This window comes from Corythoichthys intestinalis, chromosome 11 (genome assembly GCF_030265065.1).
Source record: "Corythoichthys intestinalis isolate RoL2023-P3 chromosome 11, ASM3026506v1, whole genome shotgun sequence".
In the NCBI taxonomy this organism is placed as follows: Eukaryota; Metazoa; Chordata; class Actinopteri; order Syngnathiformes; family Syngnathidae; genus Corythoichthys; species Corythoichthys intestinalis.
Genome location: NC_080405.1, coordinates 56,844,939 through 56,868,250, shown reverse-complemented (window position 1 = coordinate 56,868,250; position 23,312 = coordinate 56,844,939). Strand labels below are relative to the sequence as shown.

General features: G+C 39.1%; 1 protein-coding gene across 2 annotated transcripts in view; it reads right to left on the bottom strand.

The window, feature by feature from the left end:
* The window catches only part of fbxw11a (F-box and WD repeat domain containing 11a), a 39,892-nt gene that overhangs the window by 15,194 nt on the left and 1,386 nt on the right, over positions 1-23,312 (bottom strand). Inside the window, exons 2-8 of one of the 2 annotated variants that reach the window (XM_057849672.1) lie at positions 10,136-10,171; positions 9,698-9,766; positions 6,230-6,449; positions 3,920-4,106; positions 3,750-3,840; positions 2,294-2,431; positions 193-311 (exon numbers count right to left, since the gene is read on the bottom strand). In XM_057849672.1, coding sequence (XP_057705655.1) covers positions 193-311; positions 2,294-2,431; positions 3,750-3,840; positions 3,920-4,106; positions 6,230-6,449; positions 9,698-9,766; positions 10,136-10,171 — 860 coding nt within the window. The remainder of the gene's footprint in view (positions 1-192; positions 312-2,293; positions 2,432-3,749; positions 3,841-3,919; positions 4,107-6,229; positions 6,450-9,697; positions 9,767-10,135; positions 10,172-23,312) is intronic. The other variant, XM_057849673.1, reaches the window with a different exon arrangement.

The window sequence follows — 23,312 nt, the reverse complement described above, 5'->3', positions numbered from 1 at the left end:
ATTAGCATAATATAGCATTTAGGCTAGCGGACTTCTGCTATGCAAGTTAGCCAATTGTTGTAAACATTAGGATTATATAGCATTTACGCTTGCACTTTTGCACTTTTGCACTTTTTTTTTTTTTAATAAATTGGATCCTTTATATGGATTTTACTTGCTTATGGTACATAATGCACTGGACAAGTTTGTTACCTAACGGTTGAGTCTGACGACCCGGTGACGATGACCCTTTCATCATACTGGAGGCACAACACTGAACCTGTGTGACCAGTCAGAATCTTCAAACACTCCAGTGACTGTTTATCCCATATCTGCAGGTAGAAAAACAGAAAAGACACAAGGACATATAAGTAGCTGAATACATTAGCCATTCTAGACCGGGCGCAGATTTAGGTCATTGAAAGAAAGGCCGTTTGTCATTGGGACGCTCATATTCTGTTCACGCCCCATTTCCCCACTGCTGAGGCGAGCTGGACGTGTGCGCTCGGAGAATAATTTAGAGTGTTCCTGGGGACGGGCCAGCCTGCAGCAGAACAATAAGATGACAAATCCACTTCGCTTTCACAACTTCACCTTCTCTCCCTTTTTCCCAGGCCGGACCACTAAGTGGGACATACAATTGAGCTCTGTAAGCTTTCTAGAGCTGCAACGATGAATCGATTAACTCAAGTCATTCGATTCGAATCAAATTTTGCTGCTTCTAGTATTCGTTTAATCAGAGTGGCGTTGCAATGGTTTGTTTTGAAAGTGCTTGCATTTACTTTTATTGATTTGGGTGGATACACTGCCCTCTAGTGGTAACAGGGAATATTGCGTAAGTCATTTAACATAGCTGAATCCAGCTGCTCCCTGTTAAAACCAAAATATGGCAAGTTTTTTTGAGCCAATATGTTTTATTTATGCATTCGGAATTTAGTTTATGGCAATATTTAGCTGTTCTTTGTGGGAATATGTGTTTGAACGAGTTATTAAAAGCATGGTAAAAAAAAAAAAACTTTTGAACCTTTGATAGCATTTAAGGTGGCGAACTTTTGCTATGCAAGTTAGCCAATTCTTGTAAACACTGGCATTATATAGCATTTACGCTAGTGGACTTTTGCTATGCAAGTTAGCCAATTGTTGTAAACATTAGCATTATATAGCATTTAAGCTAGCGGACTTTTGTTATGCAAGTTAGCCAATTGTTGTAAACATTAGCATTATACAGCATTTCGGCAAGCGGACTTTCGCTAAGCAAGTTAGCCAATTGTCGTACACTTTAGCATTATATAGCATTTAAGCTAGCGGACTTTTGCTATCCAAGTTAGCCAATTGTTGTGGACACTAGCATTACATAGCATTTAAACTAGCTGACTTTAGCTATCCAAGTTAGCCAACTGTTGTAAACATTAGCATTATATAGCATTTAAGCTAACAGACTTCTGCTATGCAAGTTAGCCAACTGTTGTAAACATTAGCATTATATAGCATTTAAGCTAGCAGACTTTTGCTATGCAAGTTAGCCAATTGTTATAAACATTAGCATTATATAGCATTTATACTAGCGGACTTTTGCTATCCAAGTTAGGTAATTATTGTAAACATGAGCATTATATAGCATTTAAGCAAGCTGACTTTTGATATGCAAGTTAGCCAATTGTTGAAAATATTAGCACTATATAGCATTTAAGCTAACAGACTTCTGCTATGCAAGTTAGCCAACTGTTGTAAACATTAGCATTATATAGCATTTAAGCTAGCAGACTTTTGCTATGCAAGTTAGCCAATTGTTATAAACATTAGCATTATATAGCATTTATACTAGCGGACTTTTGCTATCCAAGTTAGGTAATTATTGTAAACATGAGCATTATATAGCATTTAAGCAAGCTTACTTTTGATATGCAAGTTAGCCAATTGTTGTAAATATTAGCACTATATAGCATTTAAGCTAGCCGACTTTTGGAATGCAAGTTAGCCAATTGTTGTAAACATTAGCATTAAATAGCATTTAAGCTAGCCGACTTTTCCACGCAAGTTAGCCAATTGTTTTAAACATTCGCATTATACAGCATTTAAGCTAGTGGACTTTTGCTATGGAAGTTAGGCAGTTGTTGTAAACATTAGCATTATATCGCATTTAAGCTAGCGGACTTTTGCTATGCAAGTTAGCCAATTGTTGTAAACATTTGCATTACATAGCATTTAAGCTAGCGGACTTTCGCGAGGCAAGTTGGCCAATTGCAACCATTGGCTAACTTGCCTCGCAAAAAGTAGCAAACGATGTGAAAACACACATGAACGGAACACAAACCTTGATGGAATTGTCCCTAAGGCCACTGATGATCTTGTCGTCATCGTACTGGAGACAATACACCCCTTTACTGTTTTCTGAGCGACACTGAATCCTTTGCAAATTGTGTCTGCCGCACCGCCAGTTAGCTTCAATTGTCTGAGGAAAAAAGGGAAAAAAAAGGGCAATGAGAAGCATTTCGGAAGGGTTAAAACTGGGGCCAAACTAACCAAACTCTTTTTGGTTCAGGCACGTCATATGTTATATCGAAAACATCTGTATTTGTACTGTTTATTGTAAATTTTCAATTCTGGTCAAATATTTGAGGCGAGTCTATACGATTATTTTTGATGATGTGCGGACGCTAATTGATACATGCCAATTGTTTGTGTGGCTTGTTAATGCTGTATCAGCAGCTAGTTATAAACCCAGGTTTGAATTGCTGTTAGTGAAGAAGAAGCTGATTTCATTTCATTCGTTTTTGTTTCATTCTGCAAGTTTGATGTCTGAATAAGGTCAGCAAAACACACGGACGTCCGACGTCATTTCAGAGCTTAGCTTGCAGTCTAGCTAGGACAACGTCTTGGCGAGGACAGTACAAGAACATATAATACATGTTTTTGGATAGTTATTTTGAGATTTGGGGGATAATTAGGGGTGCTTAAAGGGTTAATTCCAACTTGCGCGGAAATTCGGGTTACGTTGCCATCGTAGGAACGGAACTCGTTCGTTACCCGGTGACTACGTGTCTCTTTTCGATGTATTGTCACAACCCGACTACCCACCTTATATATAAAATACGGTATGTACATATAAAATACTATATAAATTTAAATTATATAAATAATGAGGGCTGTCAAAATTATCGCGTTAACGGGTGGTAATTAATTTTTTTTTAATTAATCACATTAAAATATTTGACGCAATTAACGCACATGCCCCGCTCAAACAGATTAAAATGAAAGTACAGTGTAATCTCCACTTGTTACTTTTGTTTTTTGGAGTTTTGTCGCCCTCTGCTGGTGCTTGGGTGCGACCCATGAGCATTGTGTAATTATTGACATCAACAATGGCGGGCTACTACTTTATTTTTTTGATTGAAAATTTTACAAATTTTATTAAAACATTAAGAGGGGTTTTAATATAAAATTTCTATAACTTGTACTAACATTTATCTTTTAAGAGCTACAAGTCTTTCTATCGATGGATCACTTTAACAGAATGTTAATAATGTTAATGCCATCTTGATTTATTGTTATAATAAACAAATACAGTACTTTTGGACCATATGTTGAATGTATATATCCGTCTTGTGTCTTATCTTTCCATTCCAACAATAATTTACAGAAAAATATGGCATATTTTATAGATGGTTTGAATTGCGATTAATTACGATGAATTCATTTTTAAGCTGTAATTAACTCGATTAAAAAATGTAATCGTTTGACAGCCCTATAAATAATAAATAATCACTTACCTCTATGTCTTGGATGATTTTGGGATATAGGGAGTGATAATAAGAGTTGGGCGGGACTTCGGATGTGCGATTTTTAAACAGATATTTCTCCCTAAGGGGAAAACAATGATTAGTTTCCTCATTATTATTTGACTCCAAGTACGGTTTAAGAAGGCCCAATCCAATCTCACCACTGATGTCTTTCTGACAGTCCTTTCCATAGTGGGTCAGTACGGACCATGCGCTCTATCAGCTTCTTCCACAGCATGCCTTCCGAGATGACCCTCTGCCATTCCTTACACACCAGTTCTGCCGCGCAAAGCGAACGTGCGTCCAGAAAAGACAGGATGTTTTCTGCTATGTGATCTAAGCCTTGGGCTGAAAAAGAAGACAAAGGTGGAATTAAACATAAGAGAGTAATATTTTGCTATTATTTTCACTTGAAACAGTCACATTTCATAGAATGCTTTTTTTTCCCCTCCAGGGTTTCTGAATACATCTACACTCTCGATCAAAATCAAACGGGTTAAGAGAAAATGTCGGCCAATATATCGGGACGATAAATGGACTTTAGAAGAGAAAGCCTTGATTGTCATTGTACAGCGTTAAACAAGATTTAAAATCGGCAAATATTATCGGCTAATAGTTGAATTGAAAGTTGACTAATATATTGAGCTAATATATCGACTTTTTCAAGATCGGTCATCGCATAGCATATCATAGTATAGCATAGAATAAAAAGCCTTTACTGTCATTGTACAGAGTACAACGACATTTAAAATGAGTAAATATAATCGTATATAATTTGTATTTTGATTTTTGGCAGTGAAATTGTTTTATTTTGCTTAAAAAAAAATTTTTTTTGGGGGGGGGGGTCCAATTATTCAGTGAAAATATTTTTTTTAGTTGAAAAATGTAAGAATTTTTGGACAAAATGTTGGGAGCTTTTTTTGCCATCCCAATTTTATTCTTTTTTTGGTTTGTCAAAAATGGTTTATTTTGTTTACAAAAATTGTGTTTGTCAAAAATTACATATTTTTTAAAACAAAAGTCAACCATATTTGACTAATAAAAATGGTTTATTTTGTTTTAAAAAATTGTATTAGGGTTAAAAAAAAAAAATTATATATATATATATATTTTTTAAACAAAGTAAAGTTTTTGACAAACATTTTTTGCAACAGCAGAAAATATTTTTTTCAGTCAAAAACAGTATATTTTGTTAAAATTATAATTAAAAATAACATATAATTAAATATATATTTTTTTTTAAAATGGATAGCAGAAAGACAAACATATTTGGGTCGAATTATGTTTTTGTCTACTGTCCCAATTTTTTTTCCCAGTCAAAAATGGTTTATTTTGTTTAAAAAAAAAGTATTTGGGTTAAAAATTATATATATATTTTTTAAAACAAAGTAAACCATTTTTGACAAACAAAAATGGTTTATTTTGTTTTAAAAAATTGTATTCGGGTCAAATTTTTTTTTTTTTTTTTTCAAAAACAATGTAAACCGTTTTTGCCTAAAAAAAAAATTGCACCAGCAGAAATATATTCTGTCAAAATCAGTATATTTTGTTTTAAATTAACAGTATATTTTGTTTTAAATTATAATTAAAAATAAAATATAATCGAATATATTTTAAAAATTTGGGTCAAATTATGTTTTTGTCTACTGTCCCATTTTTTTTTTTTTGTCAAAAATGGTTTATTTTGTTTAAACCCCCAAGAATTTTTTTTTGTCACCCAAATGTTTTTAAATTCGTTTGGCTGTCAATTTTTCTTATCAAGATTGACCGATTTGTTGGCTGACTAACATATCAAGACGATATAAGGACTTTTTTCAAGATCGGGCATAGCATAGCATAGCATAGCCTTTATCGTCATTGTACAGAGTACAGAGAGATTTAAAATTGTCAAATAAAATCGTTGACCAAAGTATAGCCGATATACTAGAAGAACTTATGTTAGCCAATCTTTCTTATAAAAGTCAACCGATATGTTGGCCAGCTAACATATCGGGCCGGTATATGGAATTTTTTTCAAATTCGCCCGATATAATATGATATCTTGGTTCACTGTATGGTTGATGATTTTATCAATGTCGGCAGATATATCGGGCCGATACATGGACGTTTTTTTCGAGATCGGCAGATATCAGCTGATATATAGCCAATATAATACAATAACTTATGTTCACTGTTTGGGTGATGATCTTTGTTTACTATGATTTTGCACCACCTAGTGGCCAGTGTTACAAAATGAAATGGCAGGGAAAAAAATATCAACCTGAACACATCTGCTTTTTATTAAAAAAACAAATATGTAGAAAAATCTAAAATATCAGCTTTTAAAATCGGGTTAGACTCCGCTAATTTATTTTTGAAAAACCAGCATCTGCCTTTTAAAATCCCATATCGGTCAACTGTTAGTTAGGAGTGCAGCTCTCTAATGAGGATGTTCATTGTGTTCTTGGAGAACGACGTGTTGCTTCTTGTACCTGGCAGCGCTGTGATGAAGTCTCTTTGTAGCATGGGTTTGAGGTAAGAGTTAATGTGGCCGTGCTGGTAGTGGCACATTCGGGATATCAGACGCTCGACGAACTCCACCTGGTCGGCCTCTGACCACTGGTCAAAAAGGGCAATGCAGTGTTCCTTCTCTTTCTCGTAGTTGCCCTCTGATGGGCGTTTGCGGGAACCCACGACGGGACCGTTACTAAGCTGCGAGGAGAAAAGAGGAGAGGAGAACGGTCAACTCTATTGGACTATTACAAACTAAGGGTAGCAACCTCAAGGTACGATCCGATTTGCGATACAAGGCTCAGGATAACGATCACACAATAATTATCGATACATGGGCGACAAAACAAGTTGTTTTCATTCTTCTGCTGCGAGTTTACGACTAGTACACATCCAATCCATTTTCAGTGGGAGGGTGGCAGCAAATGGTCATTCTGAACAGTTTGAAATTTTCACATTGAGAGTATGACACGCTCCCATTGTGATCATGCAACATACCTCATTTATTATGACAAAGCAGCAAACAGGAAGGGGTTATGGGGGAACAGAAAATAAAGAAACACAAGAAAAGAAAGAAAAGCAACAACAAGAAACACATTGAACGGCTACACTAACTATTAATATGTTGGTGCTATCGTCAGCTAGATGTATTTCTGGTTGACACCATGTGGGGAGGGAAAGACAGGGAAAGAAGGGTGGGGGAAACCATAAGCTAAGTGATTGGGAGTGTTAGAGTGTACACAAATCAGCACTGTGATATAGAACCCATTAATTGTGTGAATCCCTTGCGAGTGTAAGCCCATTGGCAACCGACCCTACGCCGCTCCACCGCCAATCCCGGCACTAGGACCCCTCACCCGAGCGTGCCCAATCACAACCAGCTGCACGCGAGCCCAACCAAACAACAGCCAAGCAGACGAGCGGAAACGCCGCGCGGGCGCCAACCCAGGCAGCTGGGGGCAGTACAGCCCATCGCTCCTCCAGCAGCCCAGCAAAGGAGCCATCGTCAACCCCCCTGGGATCCAGTTAGGTCACCTGGGCCACCCGCGCTTCCATCAACTGGCCTTCAGGGATGAGAAGAGGGGACCCACCACCAACCCCAAACCCCACCCCGTCCGCCCACCCAGCCCACGAGCCGCCGCCGCAGTCCCCTCACCGGCACGGCATGCCACGGGACCGCCAGCTGCCTACCGAGCCTAGGGCAGGGCCGGGTCCCCCGCCGGAGCAGGTGACATCCAGCCGATACACCGGTGTCCAACCAGCGACCCGCGACAGAGCGGATACCCAGGCAGAGAAGAGAGGGGAAGGCGGAGGCAGGAGAGCGCCGAGGAGCCGCCGCGGGGCGACGCGAGATCGGAGCCCCGACCTCCCCCCCACTCCTGCGGCCGGCAGCCCAGGCAATTGGACGTCTATGGCCCTCAGTGGCAGCCAATGTCAGACAACATGTTCGTTTTGGGGGATTCGGTCAATTCCTTTTCCTGTTGAAGCATTTACAGGTCACTTCCTGTTGATTTTGGGGCATTTACAGGTCACTTCCTTTTGATTTTGGGTTACTGAAAAGAAAGTGGCTAAAGAATGTCCCTCAAACTCAACAGGAATTCACATGTAAATGCCCTAAAGTCAATAGGAAGTGGCTGTGAATGCTCTAGTTTCAGTGCCATTGACGGCACTAGAATCCAGTCAAAATGAAATGGATGTCTAGCACCATCAATGGCAGCTAGCGAGCTAACACTATCCTAATGGAAGACTTTGGCAGCAACCCTGGCACTGAATGAATCTTCTGCAAATTTAATACCAGGGTCCCCCCAGGATTGATAAATCTAAATTCAAGACTTTAAAGACCTTTTTTAATGCCATTTCAACTGAAAATTAATACTTTTCTCGCACCCATTATTTAGATAATATTGAATATTTAAAAAAATAAAGCACTGAAAATCAAATTTAACCTCAAATACTAAGTGTGTTTGACAAAAGAATGCACATTTATTGAAGATACAATTAAAACACATTTAAATATAAGGTCTTTCAGAATTTTTTTTCCCAGGATAAAATGGATTTTACACTATTATTGAAAAGCAACTTCAGAAATTACATTTGCAATACAACAGGTTTCCCTTTTAAGAGGACCCAGTCAAGGTGGTAGGTAGGTGATTGTCAAGTTGGCCACCTTTTAACTGTAAAGTGCTTGCAATTAGCAGTGAAAGTTTAAAAAACAGCCATTAAATGGCAGTAGTTTACCATTAATTACCACAAAATAAAAAAGCTACAATTGACCATTTCCCTTGGTAATCGTTTTTTTTTTCTAATCACATTACAAGAAGTATACAAAACACATGTTAATCCTTTGTTAGCTATTGAAGACATTTCTTTTAATCAGATAGAGAAAATCCATACTTTTATTTAATCAAGAAAAACATTTAAATATACCAGGAGGTGTTTTACTATCACCTACATTATAATTTGCCTATCACCATGCTATGTTATTCAGATCAACGTTACCCCGCACTCGTTCCAATAATAGACAGTGTCAACCGTGTTGTGTATGTGAGAGTGATGGTGAATCTACGACTCCGGTTTATCCATGCTAAGGCTAGTGCCAATACCCCATTGAACATGGCTAACTCTTGAGTTAAAACTGCGAAATTCACATTCATTCGAAAGGCAAAACGTGCAGAGATACATTATTGCATCCAACACATTTTAATTGGAGAAATTGGCAACTTACTTTGAAATGTTAAGCAGGTCCACTGCCTTCGCATGACCCATAAACTGCGACCCAAAGTATCTGGATGCGACTTGGTCGCCGATCCAATACCTCACATGCTGGTCCAACTGTTTGAACTTGGTTGTCTTGTTGAGGCTTTCGTCGAACATAACAACTAAGGCGTCTGAGCAGTTCCTTGCGTTAGCACACAGTACTGTGTGATTGCCTGCTGTTGTGATGTTGATGCTAATGATGCTAACGGCGCGCACGCACGAGGTGCAGTGCATCGTAAAAATTCTATGCGTCATCTTCGTTATGGATTTAAAAAAAAAAAAACTCCGTCACGGATATAATTTAGGTTGCACTGAGATGTTCTTGAAAATTAAAAGCACGGTGAAAAAATTCTGGACTTACGACAGCTAATTTAATACTTTTAATACCTTTAATAATGGAAAACTAAATTCAATGCTTTTTTTAATACTTTTAATAACCCGCGGATACCCTGAACACCTACTAGAATTTTCCATTAAATTTAAGACAATTTAAGGTCTTGATTAGCTGGATTTTACATTTAAGACATTTTAAGACTCTATAATGACCTTAGGGGACCCTGAAAACTGTGACAGTGTGCTATTCGGGGACATTTTCACATTTGAACTTTGACATTAGCGGCCACCGTAGCGGACTTGTCTCATTTAGACTATAATGTGCTTTCAAACTATTCTCATGGGAAAAAAAGGCATACCTTGAGAACTGTGTTCTTCTTTGGTGACAGGTCATCCACTAGATTTTGTGACTCCATACCCGACGTGTTCTGTGGACAAAAGACAAGATAAATGTTTCAGTATAAAACGGTATTTCTCAGTATTACTCAAGTCATTGTTTGCGAAAAGCACTGGGTTGAGCCAGGACAGCGGTGGTTAGCGCTGGACCAAGAAGTGCCACGAAAACAGCCAAGAAAGGGTAACTGTCATGAATACTGAGATTTGCGTGCATACACATGACAAGTCGCACACGGAGGGAAGAACCTAATCACCGAACACAACCATTCTTCATTGCAGAGGGGGAAAAAAAAGACAACAGTAAATCAAACAATATCTTGGCTGTTACGGGCCAGCTTGGGCACAATATGAGAGAAAATCAAAGCAGAGACTGGCTTGAGAAATGAAAAACAAATACTCACAACCACAATGTGGTCTTTCATTTCTTTTGAGAATAACTACGACAAAATAGAAAAACAACAAAAGGATTGGCGTTAGTGATGATCATTGTCTTCACCCAAGATCTGTCTACATTACAGTTGTCCAATAATGCCTTTAGCAAATAACCAATATTGTCTGACAGCTAACTGCACTGTGAGGCCACACTGGATGCTTTAATAATGATAAATGTAACAACTTCAAAGTTATCCAAATAAATATGAGAAAAGTGCCCATCTTGCACTACTACATGTAGTCCTCGGGTTACGACATATTCGACGTGCGTGATTTCGACTTTACAATACCAGAGTGTCGTCCGCCATTTTGTCTTCTTTTTTTACTAGCGTAAACAGTACCTTATTGTACCTCACAGTATCATATTTTTTTACTTGACTTTATTAATATGACGCATTCTGTCCTCACTAAATGTGAAGTGTTTCCGCTTGACAGACAGCAAACAAGGCAATTATGCTTTTTGAAGCTTTTGACTTCCTACACTTTTGAATATTTGTAAAGCTGTAACACACATATGTACACTTCCGTTCAAAACGATACACATGTTAACAAAAAAAAAAAAAAAAAAAAAACACCTTACACGAAATAATTGGTGTTCAAACGTCAATCTAGTCTCATCAATATGTAAATTTTGTAGTTTAAATTAGCCTAACAAAAGTCCGCTAACTTAAATGCTATTAACGCTAACGTATTTACAACACAATAAAAATGATAAAAATAAAAATTTACATAACGATGAAACGTTAGCTACACAAATGAAAAATTTTACAGCACAAACGAGTAAAAAGAACATAACATAGGATAAACGAATGGCACCACTTCAGGGCTGGCTGCGTCATCCCTCGAAATGAATATCTCGATACCTCAAAAACGATAGCAGCACAAATGAAGCATGAACGATTAGCACCATTTTTAGCCATTTTGAATCAAAACAGGGATGCTTGACCTCAGATTAACCTAGAAAAGAATTGTAAATATCTTAAAAATTATATCAGTACAAATGATTGACATCATTTTTATACAACAGTGTCTGCTTTTAACTAAAACCATCCCAAACATTTATAGGTTTTCATATTTTAATGCGGATAGTATGCAAAGAATGACAGAAGGGGGTAAATAAGTGAACTCTCTGCCTAAGCAAACTTAAAGAGCAATTTTTATAAAACCAATTTTTATAAAACATTTTAAGTCAGTGTGTGCCCAATCACTGATGAGTGGTTCAAAGCTGCCCTGCCCACTATAAAACACACACCTGGTAAGAAATGTCTTGATGAGAAGCATTGTCTGATGGGCATCATGGCTCGGTCAAAAGAGCTTTCTGAAGACCTGCGATCAAGGATTGTTGATTTGTATAAAGCTGGGAAAGGATACAAAACCATCTCAAAATGTCTGGATGCTCATCAATCGACAGAAAGAGAAGTTGTCTACAAATGGAGAGAGTTTGGCACTGTTGCTTCTCTCCGAAGGCGTGGCAGTCCACCAAAGATAGTGCCGAGAGTTCAGCGCAGAATACTCAGAGAGGTCAAAAAGAACCCTAGAATGTCTGCTAAAGACTTACAGAAATCATTGGCACAGTACAAGATCTCTGTGCACAAATCAACTATTTGTAAAACTATGGCCAAGAATGGTGTCAATGGGAGGACTTCACAGAGGAAGCCACTGCTGTCTAAAAAAATAACATTGTTGCTCCTTTAATGTTTGCAAAAAGGCACTTGGACACCCCACAGAAGTTTTGGCAAAATATTTTGTGGACTGATGAAACCAAAGTTGAAATGTTTGGGAGTAACACACAATGTCATGTGTGGCGGAAAAATGGAACAGCTCACCTACATCAACACCGTGAAGCATGGTGGAGGGAGCATTATGAATTGGCGCTGTTTTGCTACCTCGGGGCCTGGACAACTTGCAATCATTAATGGAAGAATGAATTCAAAAGTTTGGCAGTGAAACCTGACGCTGTCTGTCAGACAGTTGAAGCTTAAACGAGGATGGATGCTGCAACAAGATAATGATCCAAAACACAACTTCAGAATTGTTTCAGAAGAACAAAATACAAGTTCTGGAGTGGCCATGTCAAAGTCCAGATTTGAACCCCATTGAGATGCTGTGGCATCACTTAAAGACAGTGATTCATGCCAGACATCCCAGGAATCTGACTGAACTACAGCAGTTTTGTGGAAAAGAATGGACCAAGATTAGTCCTGATCGATGTGCCAGACTGATCTGCAGCTACAAAAAGTGTCCGGTTGAAGTTTTTGCTGCCAAAATGGGGTGCACAAAATTTTAAATGTGATGACTTATTTTTCCCCCTGCTGTCACTGTTTGCTAGCCTAATTAAAATATAAAAACTAGGGGTGTCGAACGATTCAAATTTTTAATCGAGTTAATTACAGCTTAAAAATTAATTAATCGTAATTAATCGCAATTCAAACCATCTATAAAATATGCCATATTTTTCTGTAAATTATTGCTGGAATGGAAAGATAAGACAAGATTGATATATACATTCAACATACGGTACATAAGTACTGTAATTGTTTATTATAACAATAAATCAACCATTACCATTATTAACATTCTGTTAAAGCGATCCATGGATAGAAAGACTTATAGTTCTTAAAAGATAAATGTTAGTACAATTTATAGAAATTTTATATTAAAACCCCTCTTAATGTTTTCGTTTGAATAAAATCTGTCAAATTTTCAATCAAAAAATAAACTAGTAGCCTGCCATTGTTAATGTCAATAATTACTTACACAATGCTCATGGGTGCTGATTCTGCTGAAGCCTATAAAATCAGTCGCACCCAAGCGCCAGCAGAGGGCGACAAAACTCCGAAAAACAACAAGTACACATTTCACTGTGCTCTCATTTTAATCTGTTTGAGCGGGGCATTTATGCGTTAATTGCGTCAAATATTTCAACGTGATTAATTAAAAAAATTAATTACCACCCGTTAACGCGATAATTTTGACAGCCCTAATAAAAACCTATACATTTTTGGGTGGTTTTAGTTAAAGCAGACACTATTTTTTCATCTGTGTGATTTTGACAAAGATCAAAACACATTAGATGGTGATATGCAGAAATGTGAGAAATTCCAAAAGTTCAAGCCACTTTTTCACGTCAATATCTACAAAACGATAGCAGTACAAACAAATTTTTTTACGGCACAAACGAGTAAAAACCTAGCATGAACGAATGCCACTATTTCGGGTCCATTTTTGCGATAAATAGGGCGGAGCTGCGTGACGTCAACCATCAAAATTATTATCTCGACATTGCAAAAAAAAAAATAGCAGCACAAACGAAGCATGAAAAACTGGCACCATTTTAGCCATTTTGAATCAAAATGGGGGGCTGGCTGACCTCAAATTGACCTATAAAAGAATTGTAAATATCTTAATAACGATAGCAGCACAAACGATTGGCATTTTTGCAAAAATGTACGTCTGATGGGTGGCCCATTTCACAGAGGTGACTTCTAGACTAGTGTGGTTTATTTGATTCTAAGGGTGTTCAAACATGCTTTTAGCAACGCGCCAGGGAGGGACCGAAGAGTAGTGCGCTTCAAATGTGACATTCTGTAAGGAAGGGTTTACGTGGATGCATGTTAAAAGAAAGAAATGATGAAAGTGGGATGGTGGGCTTTAGGTAAAGGAGGAATTAAGAGGAGAGAGGCAGAACCTGGTTGTGAGCCCGGGTGGAGGGGATGCTCTGCAGGCACCTGAGTGCACACAAACTCTCGGCCACCGACGAGCAGCCCAGCCAGAGAGAGCGAGGCACAGAGCACTGTGTGAGAGAGAAGGAGGACACCCAAGTGGACAGGATGAGGGACAGAGAAATAGATGTAAAGTCCAGGAAAGGAGAAGGAAGGATGATGAGGGGGAAATGGAAACCGATGGAATGGACGGAAGCGTGAATGCGAGTGCTCGCGTGTTGTCGGGGTGTCAAAATGCAAGAAAAATAAAGGTGGAAAATCATTTTTCGTCGGGAAGTTCTGAGTGTGTGTCCATCAAATGTGAGGAAAAAGGAGGGGAGTAGTGAAGGGGGGGAAAAAACAGTGTTAGAGCGACACGCACGTTGCACATTAAGCGCAGGGACACACACTCCTTCTGCTAGGGTGTAACACTTCAGGTGGATGTATTGAACTAAAAGGTCAACCGATATATGGACTTTTTTCAAGATCGCCTATAGACCCTACCCACCGACGTCACAAAATCACGTGCTCGCTGTATGGTTCCGCCCCCTTGTCCGTCATTTTGTGTCTGTATTATCAATGGTCGCAATTGCTCGAGCAACTTATAATGCATTTCATGGAAGACCCGGTGCTTTCGGATGCCGTAAACTCACTTGATGCGTTGCATAAAAGGCGTTATGTGGAAAAGCTTCAGTTTATCCATTCGCCAGATCCATATTTGATGCCTAAATCGATGTTTTTCGACCCGCTGTCTCCGCCGTATTTGCCTGACATCTGCTAGCTACCCTGAACTGTACAACTATCTTGTCCACACAAAATCAGCCTATTCTCACGAAAGTTGGAAAAACTTTAAGAGCTTGGAGGCTTATAAATACTTCGTTGCTGGTTGGGTGAAACAGGTCCTCGTCCACGAAAATTCGGCAGGAATCTATCTTGTGCTTGGAAAGGTGAGTTACGAAATGTTCAATTCAAAATCTTTTGTTCTTGCCAACATCCACTGTCAAGTCTAAAGCCTGAGTTATACTCCCGCGTTGCGGTGACGGCGTAGCGACTACGGCGTCATTCGACATTTGATAGTTCTGCGGTGAGGGAACGCGTTGCTCTGTAATTCACCGCCAAGCCACTAGAGGGATGTGGCGTTATGTTTGTACGGTTTTGGGGCATGCTTGTTTACTTCCGCTAGTCGGAGAAAAATAAACAATGCAATATGGAACTCTTGAAAGTAAATATTCTGCTCATCAACACTGAATAAATATTGAACATACAAATGTTGAGGGGCAGGCGACGCAGAAGACTGTTTCGAGGCGGTCTGGCCGACTTTTGATGCCGCACAGAGTTTTAGACTCCGGTGGAGAGAGCTAGCTGTGGCGGCTAACTTCAAACTGGCGTCGAGCACTGCGTTCAAGGTCTGCAAAGCCCTCCAGCCCGATTTGTTTGCCGTGTCCTACAACCAGCCAGTGGGAAGCCATAGCAGATTTCTGGCGTCTAGGGAACTTCCCAAACTGCGTTGGGAGGCTTGATTTTAAGGTTATCATAAAAAGCACCGAGGCACTCTCAATCAGTGACGATGTATCGTGTGTGTGAACTGTCTGTTATTGAAAATTAAAGATCAAAACAACTCTTGACACCAAATCTGTGCTTTATTCTTGATATACTTGAAGTGTGACACGTAAATAAGTCACAGACTCACAGCAAACATATGTACACAGTAAATGATGAAGTGCACCAACCAAAAATACGACATAAAGTGATAAAAAGTTGGCAGTTTTTGGCCGACTGGGTCACCGCTTCGTGTGGCCACTCGATTCCGACCACCCACGTCTCGGTGGTTCTTCCATTTATTTATTTTTTCGATCGCCGACCTTGCCATTTGGCAATCACAATAATAATTTCTTGACGAGACTTGCTCTTCGATGATACTCCCGTCGGCTTGGTCCATTTTTGCGTGTAGAAAACAATGTTTGATTCTATTGTACAATGGCGGTGTTTTCGCGGTAAACCGGAAACAACAGTCTGAGCGGACCAATCACAGTCGGTTTTCGCTACGTCATACGCGTCTACGCGACGCGAAGGTTACAAAAATCGAGAGGTGCGCGTCAGGCTACGGCGTAGGGTCGTAACTCGATTCTTCCTTGACGGCGTAGGTCTGACGCGGAAGTATAACTCAGGCTTAATGTATTTCATGTCATTTGTCAATGGAGCTAGGGCTTTTAATGTTTATATGGTTTAGCGATAGCACTCTCACTACATACATACGTGTATGTTGTCGGCGATTAGCCTAGCAATGATCTAAATTGTGGTTGTCAGCCCAAAACCCTCTAAATATATATTAAATGCATCTTACCAGATATAAAATGACTACTACATAATCTGTGGTAATCGTTTGGAGCCCAGTTTTCTTGCCCATCTCGCTCTCTCCTCTCCGGGTCTCCCGGAATCCGGTAGAACTTCAAGTCTCCCCGTCTATCTTCTCTGTTATTGCAACCGACCGCCACACACGCCTTCACCATTTTGATTATTAATGTTAACGAGCAGAAAAACACGCCGTAAATAGGAGGAATGTACGTAGCCGTAACAGGTAAACACGATGTGTTGACGGACAATTGGGCGGTACCAGTCAGGAGAGCGGAGTTGTGACGTCACGTGGGTAGGGTCTATAGGTAGAGGTGGGAATCTTTGGGCACCTAACGATTCGATTACGATTCAGAGGCTACGATTCGATTATAAATCGATTATTGATGACACCCCCCTCCCACTATTAGCTGCTTTTAATGTTTTGTACATTTGTTACAAACAAATAGCCTCGCAGGCTTCAATAAACGATTATTTCAGTATCAAGTTAACAGTTAAAACCCATAAATAGTATACTCAAATCCTCATTCTGTATCAGCAGCTTTAAAGAGCATACGGCAGGAGAAAAAAAGTCTTAAATGGCATTATTATGTGAATTTGAATCATATTTTGAGACGATTCGACTATATACAAATATTTAGCAAAGCGCAGATGACGAGAAATTAGTCTTTTAATCTGCCGGTTAGCCACGCCTACCATTATAGGGCTTTAGCGTCCCCAACAGGTGGATGAAGTCAGCGGTAGACTGGGCTCATCGCTTTTACTATTCAGCCCATTGAGGGGAATTATTCAGAACGAGGAAAACGCGACAAAGACAGCCGCAAAATGTCGTTATTTCAGTCTCTCTACTCCATTATTTTTACAGGATATTCTTTTTATCCAAGTATTTTCCCCAATTGCTAAATAAATGGCATGGTCATGACAAATAACAGTCTTGTGTTAAATGGAACATGAAATCATAAAAATGCATTTATTCAGGTCGACCTGGCAAAATTACTCCATAATGGTCAAAACTGTCGACTTCACCTTTACTGTCGCACCTCCCAAACGATATTTTATGACACCTAAATCGGACTTATGTCATTTCCCTTCCCCAGCTTCGGAGAATGTAAACAAACCAAAAGGCGTGACAGCTAGCCGACACGCTAACCCGAACCGAGTGATGTTTCAAAGTCTTCGAAGCGGAAAATCACACATAACTAGCCCGTATTATTTGACATGACGACTGGGTTGTCGATTGTCTTCGCGGATCGGCAAACCGCTCGGCGGAGAGCAATTTACAGTTCGTTCCCCAGAGGAGGGCGGCTGCAGTTGTTGTGCAGCTAACGTGCAGCTAATGTGCATGAGGAGAGCTTTTTATAAGCCTATCAATGATCAAACGTAAGTAGTCCTTTATTTAAAGAAAGTTTGTAGTGTTTACTTTGTAATCGCTGTATTCGCATTTGACATAATACTAAACAAGATGTTTACTCACTTCCTCGTAAGTCCAATGGTCCCACAGTAAATATCCACGGTGAATGGGCACCTTTTGAAACTCCAAAAAGGCGCATACGCCTCTCCCTCATACAGAATTTTTCTGCAGCCGTTTGGCTGGCGTGATGCGAAAAATAAATGTATTAATCCGCAAAATCAGCTGAATCCTTCGTCCTCATTCGAGCTGTCCCGACTAGTCGACATAGTCGACGTCATCGATGACGTAAATCCGTCGACGAGCACAACATCCCGTCGACGGTTAATGAAGGGTTAAAAAAATATATGCGTGGAAAGTTAGAATGTCGGATGCTCTGTTTGCAAGCGGGGAAAGCAGCACAAAGCCAAAAAAAGCGCACCAGTGTCCAAAACATTGCCTTATTTCAAAGAAACAAAGGAGAGTACACTCTTCTGTCCTGTCTCTTCAATGCCAAGCTTGGCTGCACGTCAGCCGTGAATAAACACCTCAAGCGCCTTCACACAGTTTGTAATTTTTTTTTTCATTTTTTGTACACCCAAGGGTGCTGTCGCCTTACTAAATAATAATGTTTCATTGACAATGGGCCTATAAGTGCTATTAGTATTGTTCTTAATGCTAATTGAAAGGTTTATTTCATGTTATGGTTTATTTTATGGTATAGAAAATTATATAAGGTTAAAAGGTCATAAATATATACAGTATATACAGTGATTGCACTCAAGGGAGAGATTGTTAATGATAAGGTAATAAATTAAGGTAAAGGCAATTCATATAGGCAATTCATTGATATATAAATAAGGTTTAAAAGGAAAAAGGTGAAAAGTTTTTGTTAATTTCTAACTGTGTTGCTTTATTTGTGTGCACCGTAGCTCTTACGGTGTGTTTACATCAAGGATGGAATAAAAGTTGTAAACCATCAGTTTAAGAGACCATCTTTTCAATCGGGATGCTACACTAGTTAATTCTATCAGCATTTGAACTCATTGTTTATTTGTGATTTATTATTGTTATTTACGTGTTTATTTGTACTTTAATACATAATTTGAGTGTTCCAATATGTTTTTTGTGAATTGATAAGCGTCAACAAAAATTTCATTGCTAACTTAGTTAAAAAAAAATTAAAAAAAATTTTTTTGTAATTATTAGATTAGTCGACTAATCGTAAAAATAGTCGGCTGACTAATCGGAAGAAAATTAGTCGTTTGGGACAGCCCTAGTCCTCATACACAACAGTATGCTGTATAGTGAAGAGGACGCCTTCTACCGTACACGTCACAGCGCCCTCCTCCTCAATGCAAGACCGAAGCCGGAAGTCACTCATTTTCATGGCGCAGGATTAAAAAAACTAAATAAATATAGCAATCGCTTCCACTTTTCGTGTTACATGCACTTTAAACTGCATTCAATTAATGTTGTGAATCAACCGTCTAAATTGTTAAAATTGCCCCCGTTATTCCATAATTTCCCTTTTGTCTACTTTCGACATGTGAAAGTTTCAAAACTACTTTAAAGATAGATTCAAGTCAATATTTTACCAATTTAGGAGTATTTTAGATAAAAAGTTAATTAGGTTCGCTTGGTAGGTTCGCTACAACAGCCTTGCAGGGAAGTCTACTGCTTTAAGATGGCGGCCGTTTACTAACGCCCGCATCTAGCTTTCTCTACATGTGCTGCGATCGCCACCGAGTCTATTCTACATCTAGTCCTACACAAATATGATATCTACCTTAACATTATGTATCGTGGACGTACTTTGTAGCAGCTTTCGGCAGCAGTCAGGTATGTTGCTGTTTTTTTTTTTTTTTATCTCGCGGCATGAGTTGAGCTAGAGCCGTGAGTTGAGCATTGGCATTACCCGAGGGGCCGGGTAACGACAAACATGATGTTTAGCTACTCTCGCTCCATTCCTCATTGCGTCCCGAAGACCGCGCGGCGTGCTGAGTGTGTTTTACTTCCGCTTTACTTGACATATTTCAATAATCGGAATTTGGATATTTGTGAATCGTTCTCGAATCTTCCAAGGCCGAATCGCGAATAATCTAAGAATCGGAAATTTCGCACACCTCTAGTAACAGGTAGAGCTGTCCCGACTAGTCGACGTCATCGATGACACAAATGCATCGACAAGCACAATATTTACGTAAAATAAACGCTAACTGCACGTTTTTTTTGCTTTTAACCGAGAATCGAGACCGTTTTATGTCCATATCTATCAAGAATTCGGGGATTTAAGAATTTATTCACAAGAATTTTCACCGGAAAAGCTCTATTTACATCAGGCGGCCGCTAGCTACATTTACTAACAGTCTAGCATTGTATTTCAACATATTTACGTAACATAAACGCTAACTGCACATTTTTTAAAATGCTTTTAACCAAGAATCGAGAGTTTTACATCCATATCTATAAAAAAATTCGTTTTCGGTAGCATTTTTTCCAGCTCAGCGGTCAGAGAATCGAAACATGGAATGGCGTACCGCACGCAAGCTATTTTTAGACCGTGACGTCGCATCATAAAGCGGAAGTAAAGCCGAAGTGGGACATTACAGGTATAGACCCGCCCTCGCATAGACCCAACGTAAAAAGTGCTACTTTTCTCCAGTAATCTTTCAAAAATGAACATGCCGATCATGCATTGCTTTTTTGGAACTTGTAGAAACGACTCTAGACATTACGACACATGAAGGATGTTTTCTTCATACGTTTCCGGAAACCAAAACCTCGAGAGGAAAAAATGTGAAGACCGAATCAACTTGCGCGGACTTTAACACCAGCTCGGCGAATCAATTCACGTTTCATATGCAGTAAACATTATGTTGGGTTGGCATGGTCTTTCAGAGGACAAAGAGGTAAGCCATTTTTATATTTTTAACTTATTTTTTTAGCGTAACGTTGTGCCGTACTGCTTCTGTCTGACAATGAATGACCTGAAAAGAATTACAATGGTATCTGACTACCACTGTTACCGTTTCTGTTATATATATATATATATATATATATAAAACAACTTTAGCAAGGGAGAAGTGTAAATAAATTATACGATTAAGATGTGTTATCAATGAAAAAATTAAAAGTGTTCGTTGGCTGTCACTGAGTAGCATTTGCGATCGCCACACAAAGCTAACTAAATTACCCCCAAGAACGGTAAGAGACGTAGGACAACCAGAGGATATATAAGAAAGACAGGGCTGATGGTAAAGGATAGCTTGTTGAAACAGGAAAATGTCATTGTCAGTCGCGTCGATAAAAAAGCTAAAGCTATGCTTAGGTCGGCTCGTTTTTTTTCGTCTTTTTCAGCCTTGGATACTAAAGCCATCTCTTTAACTGAACATTTTTATGTTCTTCCACATCTTTGCCAGTGAATTTGGCACGAGGCACATCATTTTCGGAGAGAATTGGTAGGTTTAACTCTGTAAACATCTCCTTCGTACACGATTTCCATTCATTTCCTATTAGGGACAAACGGTGGCTTGTCCTTACTTAGCAACAGTAGCTAATGTCATGAATATTAATGAGCGGAAGTGACGTGTTGCTTGCGGTACGCCATTCTCCCGGAGTGTTAGAACCGGTGTTCTGCCAAAATATTCTACATCGGCGAAACGTCCTACATTAGTCGAATTTGACACCTAAAGTACTACCGTGCGCTCTAAACTTGTTTTGTTTAGATGCATACAGGAATAAGGTACTAAAAAAATGCCTGCAGAAAATACTTAAATGCAGTTATATCAAATAAGGACAGTTTAAACACGCTACGTGACTAATGTGGTCAACTGCTTCAAAGCTAACACAAAAAAACAATGGTTAAAAGTATGAGAGGGTAATACATGCAAAAAGTATCTTTGAGGCTGTGAAAAGGTTCTAAATAACTAAATAAAAACAAAAATAGTGAGTAATCGCCGCCTCTAACCGATGTGCGCATGCGTGTGAATGCATGCGCAAGCGCCCTGAACATTGTGTAGGACGTTTCGCCGCGTAGTAAGGAATGGCCGAACACCGGGTCCTATAGATGCTCAATGCGGAACCCTAGTATTAGGCTCGAGCGTATGACGTGGCACTCGCGAGGTTTCCGCCGCTATCGCCATTGTGGAAGCGAGAAACATAAGCAATGAGGCATTTCAACACAGGTCGCTCTTTAAAAATGGTTGGAAATTATTGTGCGGTAAAGAATTGCAACAACCGATCGAATAGAAAGGAGAATGTACAGCTCGACGGAACACCATTGAGTTTCTTCCGGATCCCTACATGGAGAAAAGGCGAGGGAAAGCTCATATCTGAACTTACCAAACGTCGAAGAATGGCATGGGTGGCCTCGATCAGAAGGAAGGGCATAACGTTTGATTCTCCAGTTACACACTGAGTTTGCTCTATGCACTTCCACTCCGGTAAGTTAATTTCGTTTGTTTACGCAAATTTCAGTAACTTTACGCCCTAAGTCGGCCTGTTGTTAGCTATTGCTAAAGCTAAACAACTAGCATGCATACATGTGCATTGTCTTCATAAGACATAATTCATGTCGTTGCTAAATGAAAAAGCTGTAATATTTTGACGTGAGAGAGTGGCAAAGAATTTGTACACAGGCTACATTTTATGCAGCAAAAGATTTGTACATCCGTGGTCACAGACTAATGTAAACACACATTGCCTACCTTTGCTAGAAAGATGTGTTGCCGTTTGCTATGGTCATAAAGTGAAGATCCTGCACCCATCCGCAGCAAAACTGTTCGTAGCTTTGTAGCGATTTGTAGTTTCGGAATTGCTGATGAGTGTAGTAACATATACCAAACACTAAATACAGCATGATGTCCATTTCGCGTAGTGGTGGAAGCTTGTCGACATCTTTATTCCATTTGTGTTCGGCTTGCTCGTGAGGGTCAACATTGTTCACATCCTTAAAACTGCTCACATATCTGTCCTTCGCCGTGGTAACAAGTTTGTCTCTGTATCGAACTGGCAAGTATTCCTTACTTTTTTCCATCTTTGGTTGCCGCTAAGTTTAAATGTCCCGTGATGCTTCCGCAATGGTTGCGTTGTCGCAAATCTCGCATGATCCCGTGCTGCTGTGACGTAAACGCTCGAGCCTAATACACTGCGCTATTATGGCGGCTTAAAAAAAAAAGGTGCAAATTCACGATAAAATTTTTTAAAATTCTAAATCTAATTTAAACATTCTTAATCTAAGTTTCTATTTACAATTACGACACCACATGAAGGCAGCATCAGTCCGCACACGTTAAATAATGTGTTCCAGGTAAATTTGAGTTTCTAACTATATTTTTTTTGGCAAACAATTGGTTAAAAAATACGATTTTTTTGTTTTGTTTTGTAAATGTGTAAACTCCATTATTATGATGGCTTCAAAAAAAGTGCAAATTTACCATAAACCTTCTTTTAAAAAAATAAGCTTCTAACCAGATTTACGACACCACATGAAAGCAGCACCAATCAGCGCACGTTAAATAATTTGTACCTGGTCATTTTTTTGTCTGTAACTAAACATTTTAGCAAACAATTAGTTCAAAAATACAATTTTTATAAATGTGTAGTCGACATTATTATGTTGGCTTAAAAAAAACGTGCAAATTGACTATAAATCTTTTTAAAAAAATAAGCTTCTTTAAAACATTTACGACACAACATGAAAGC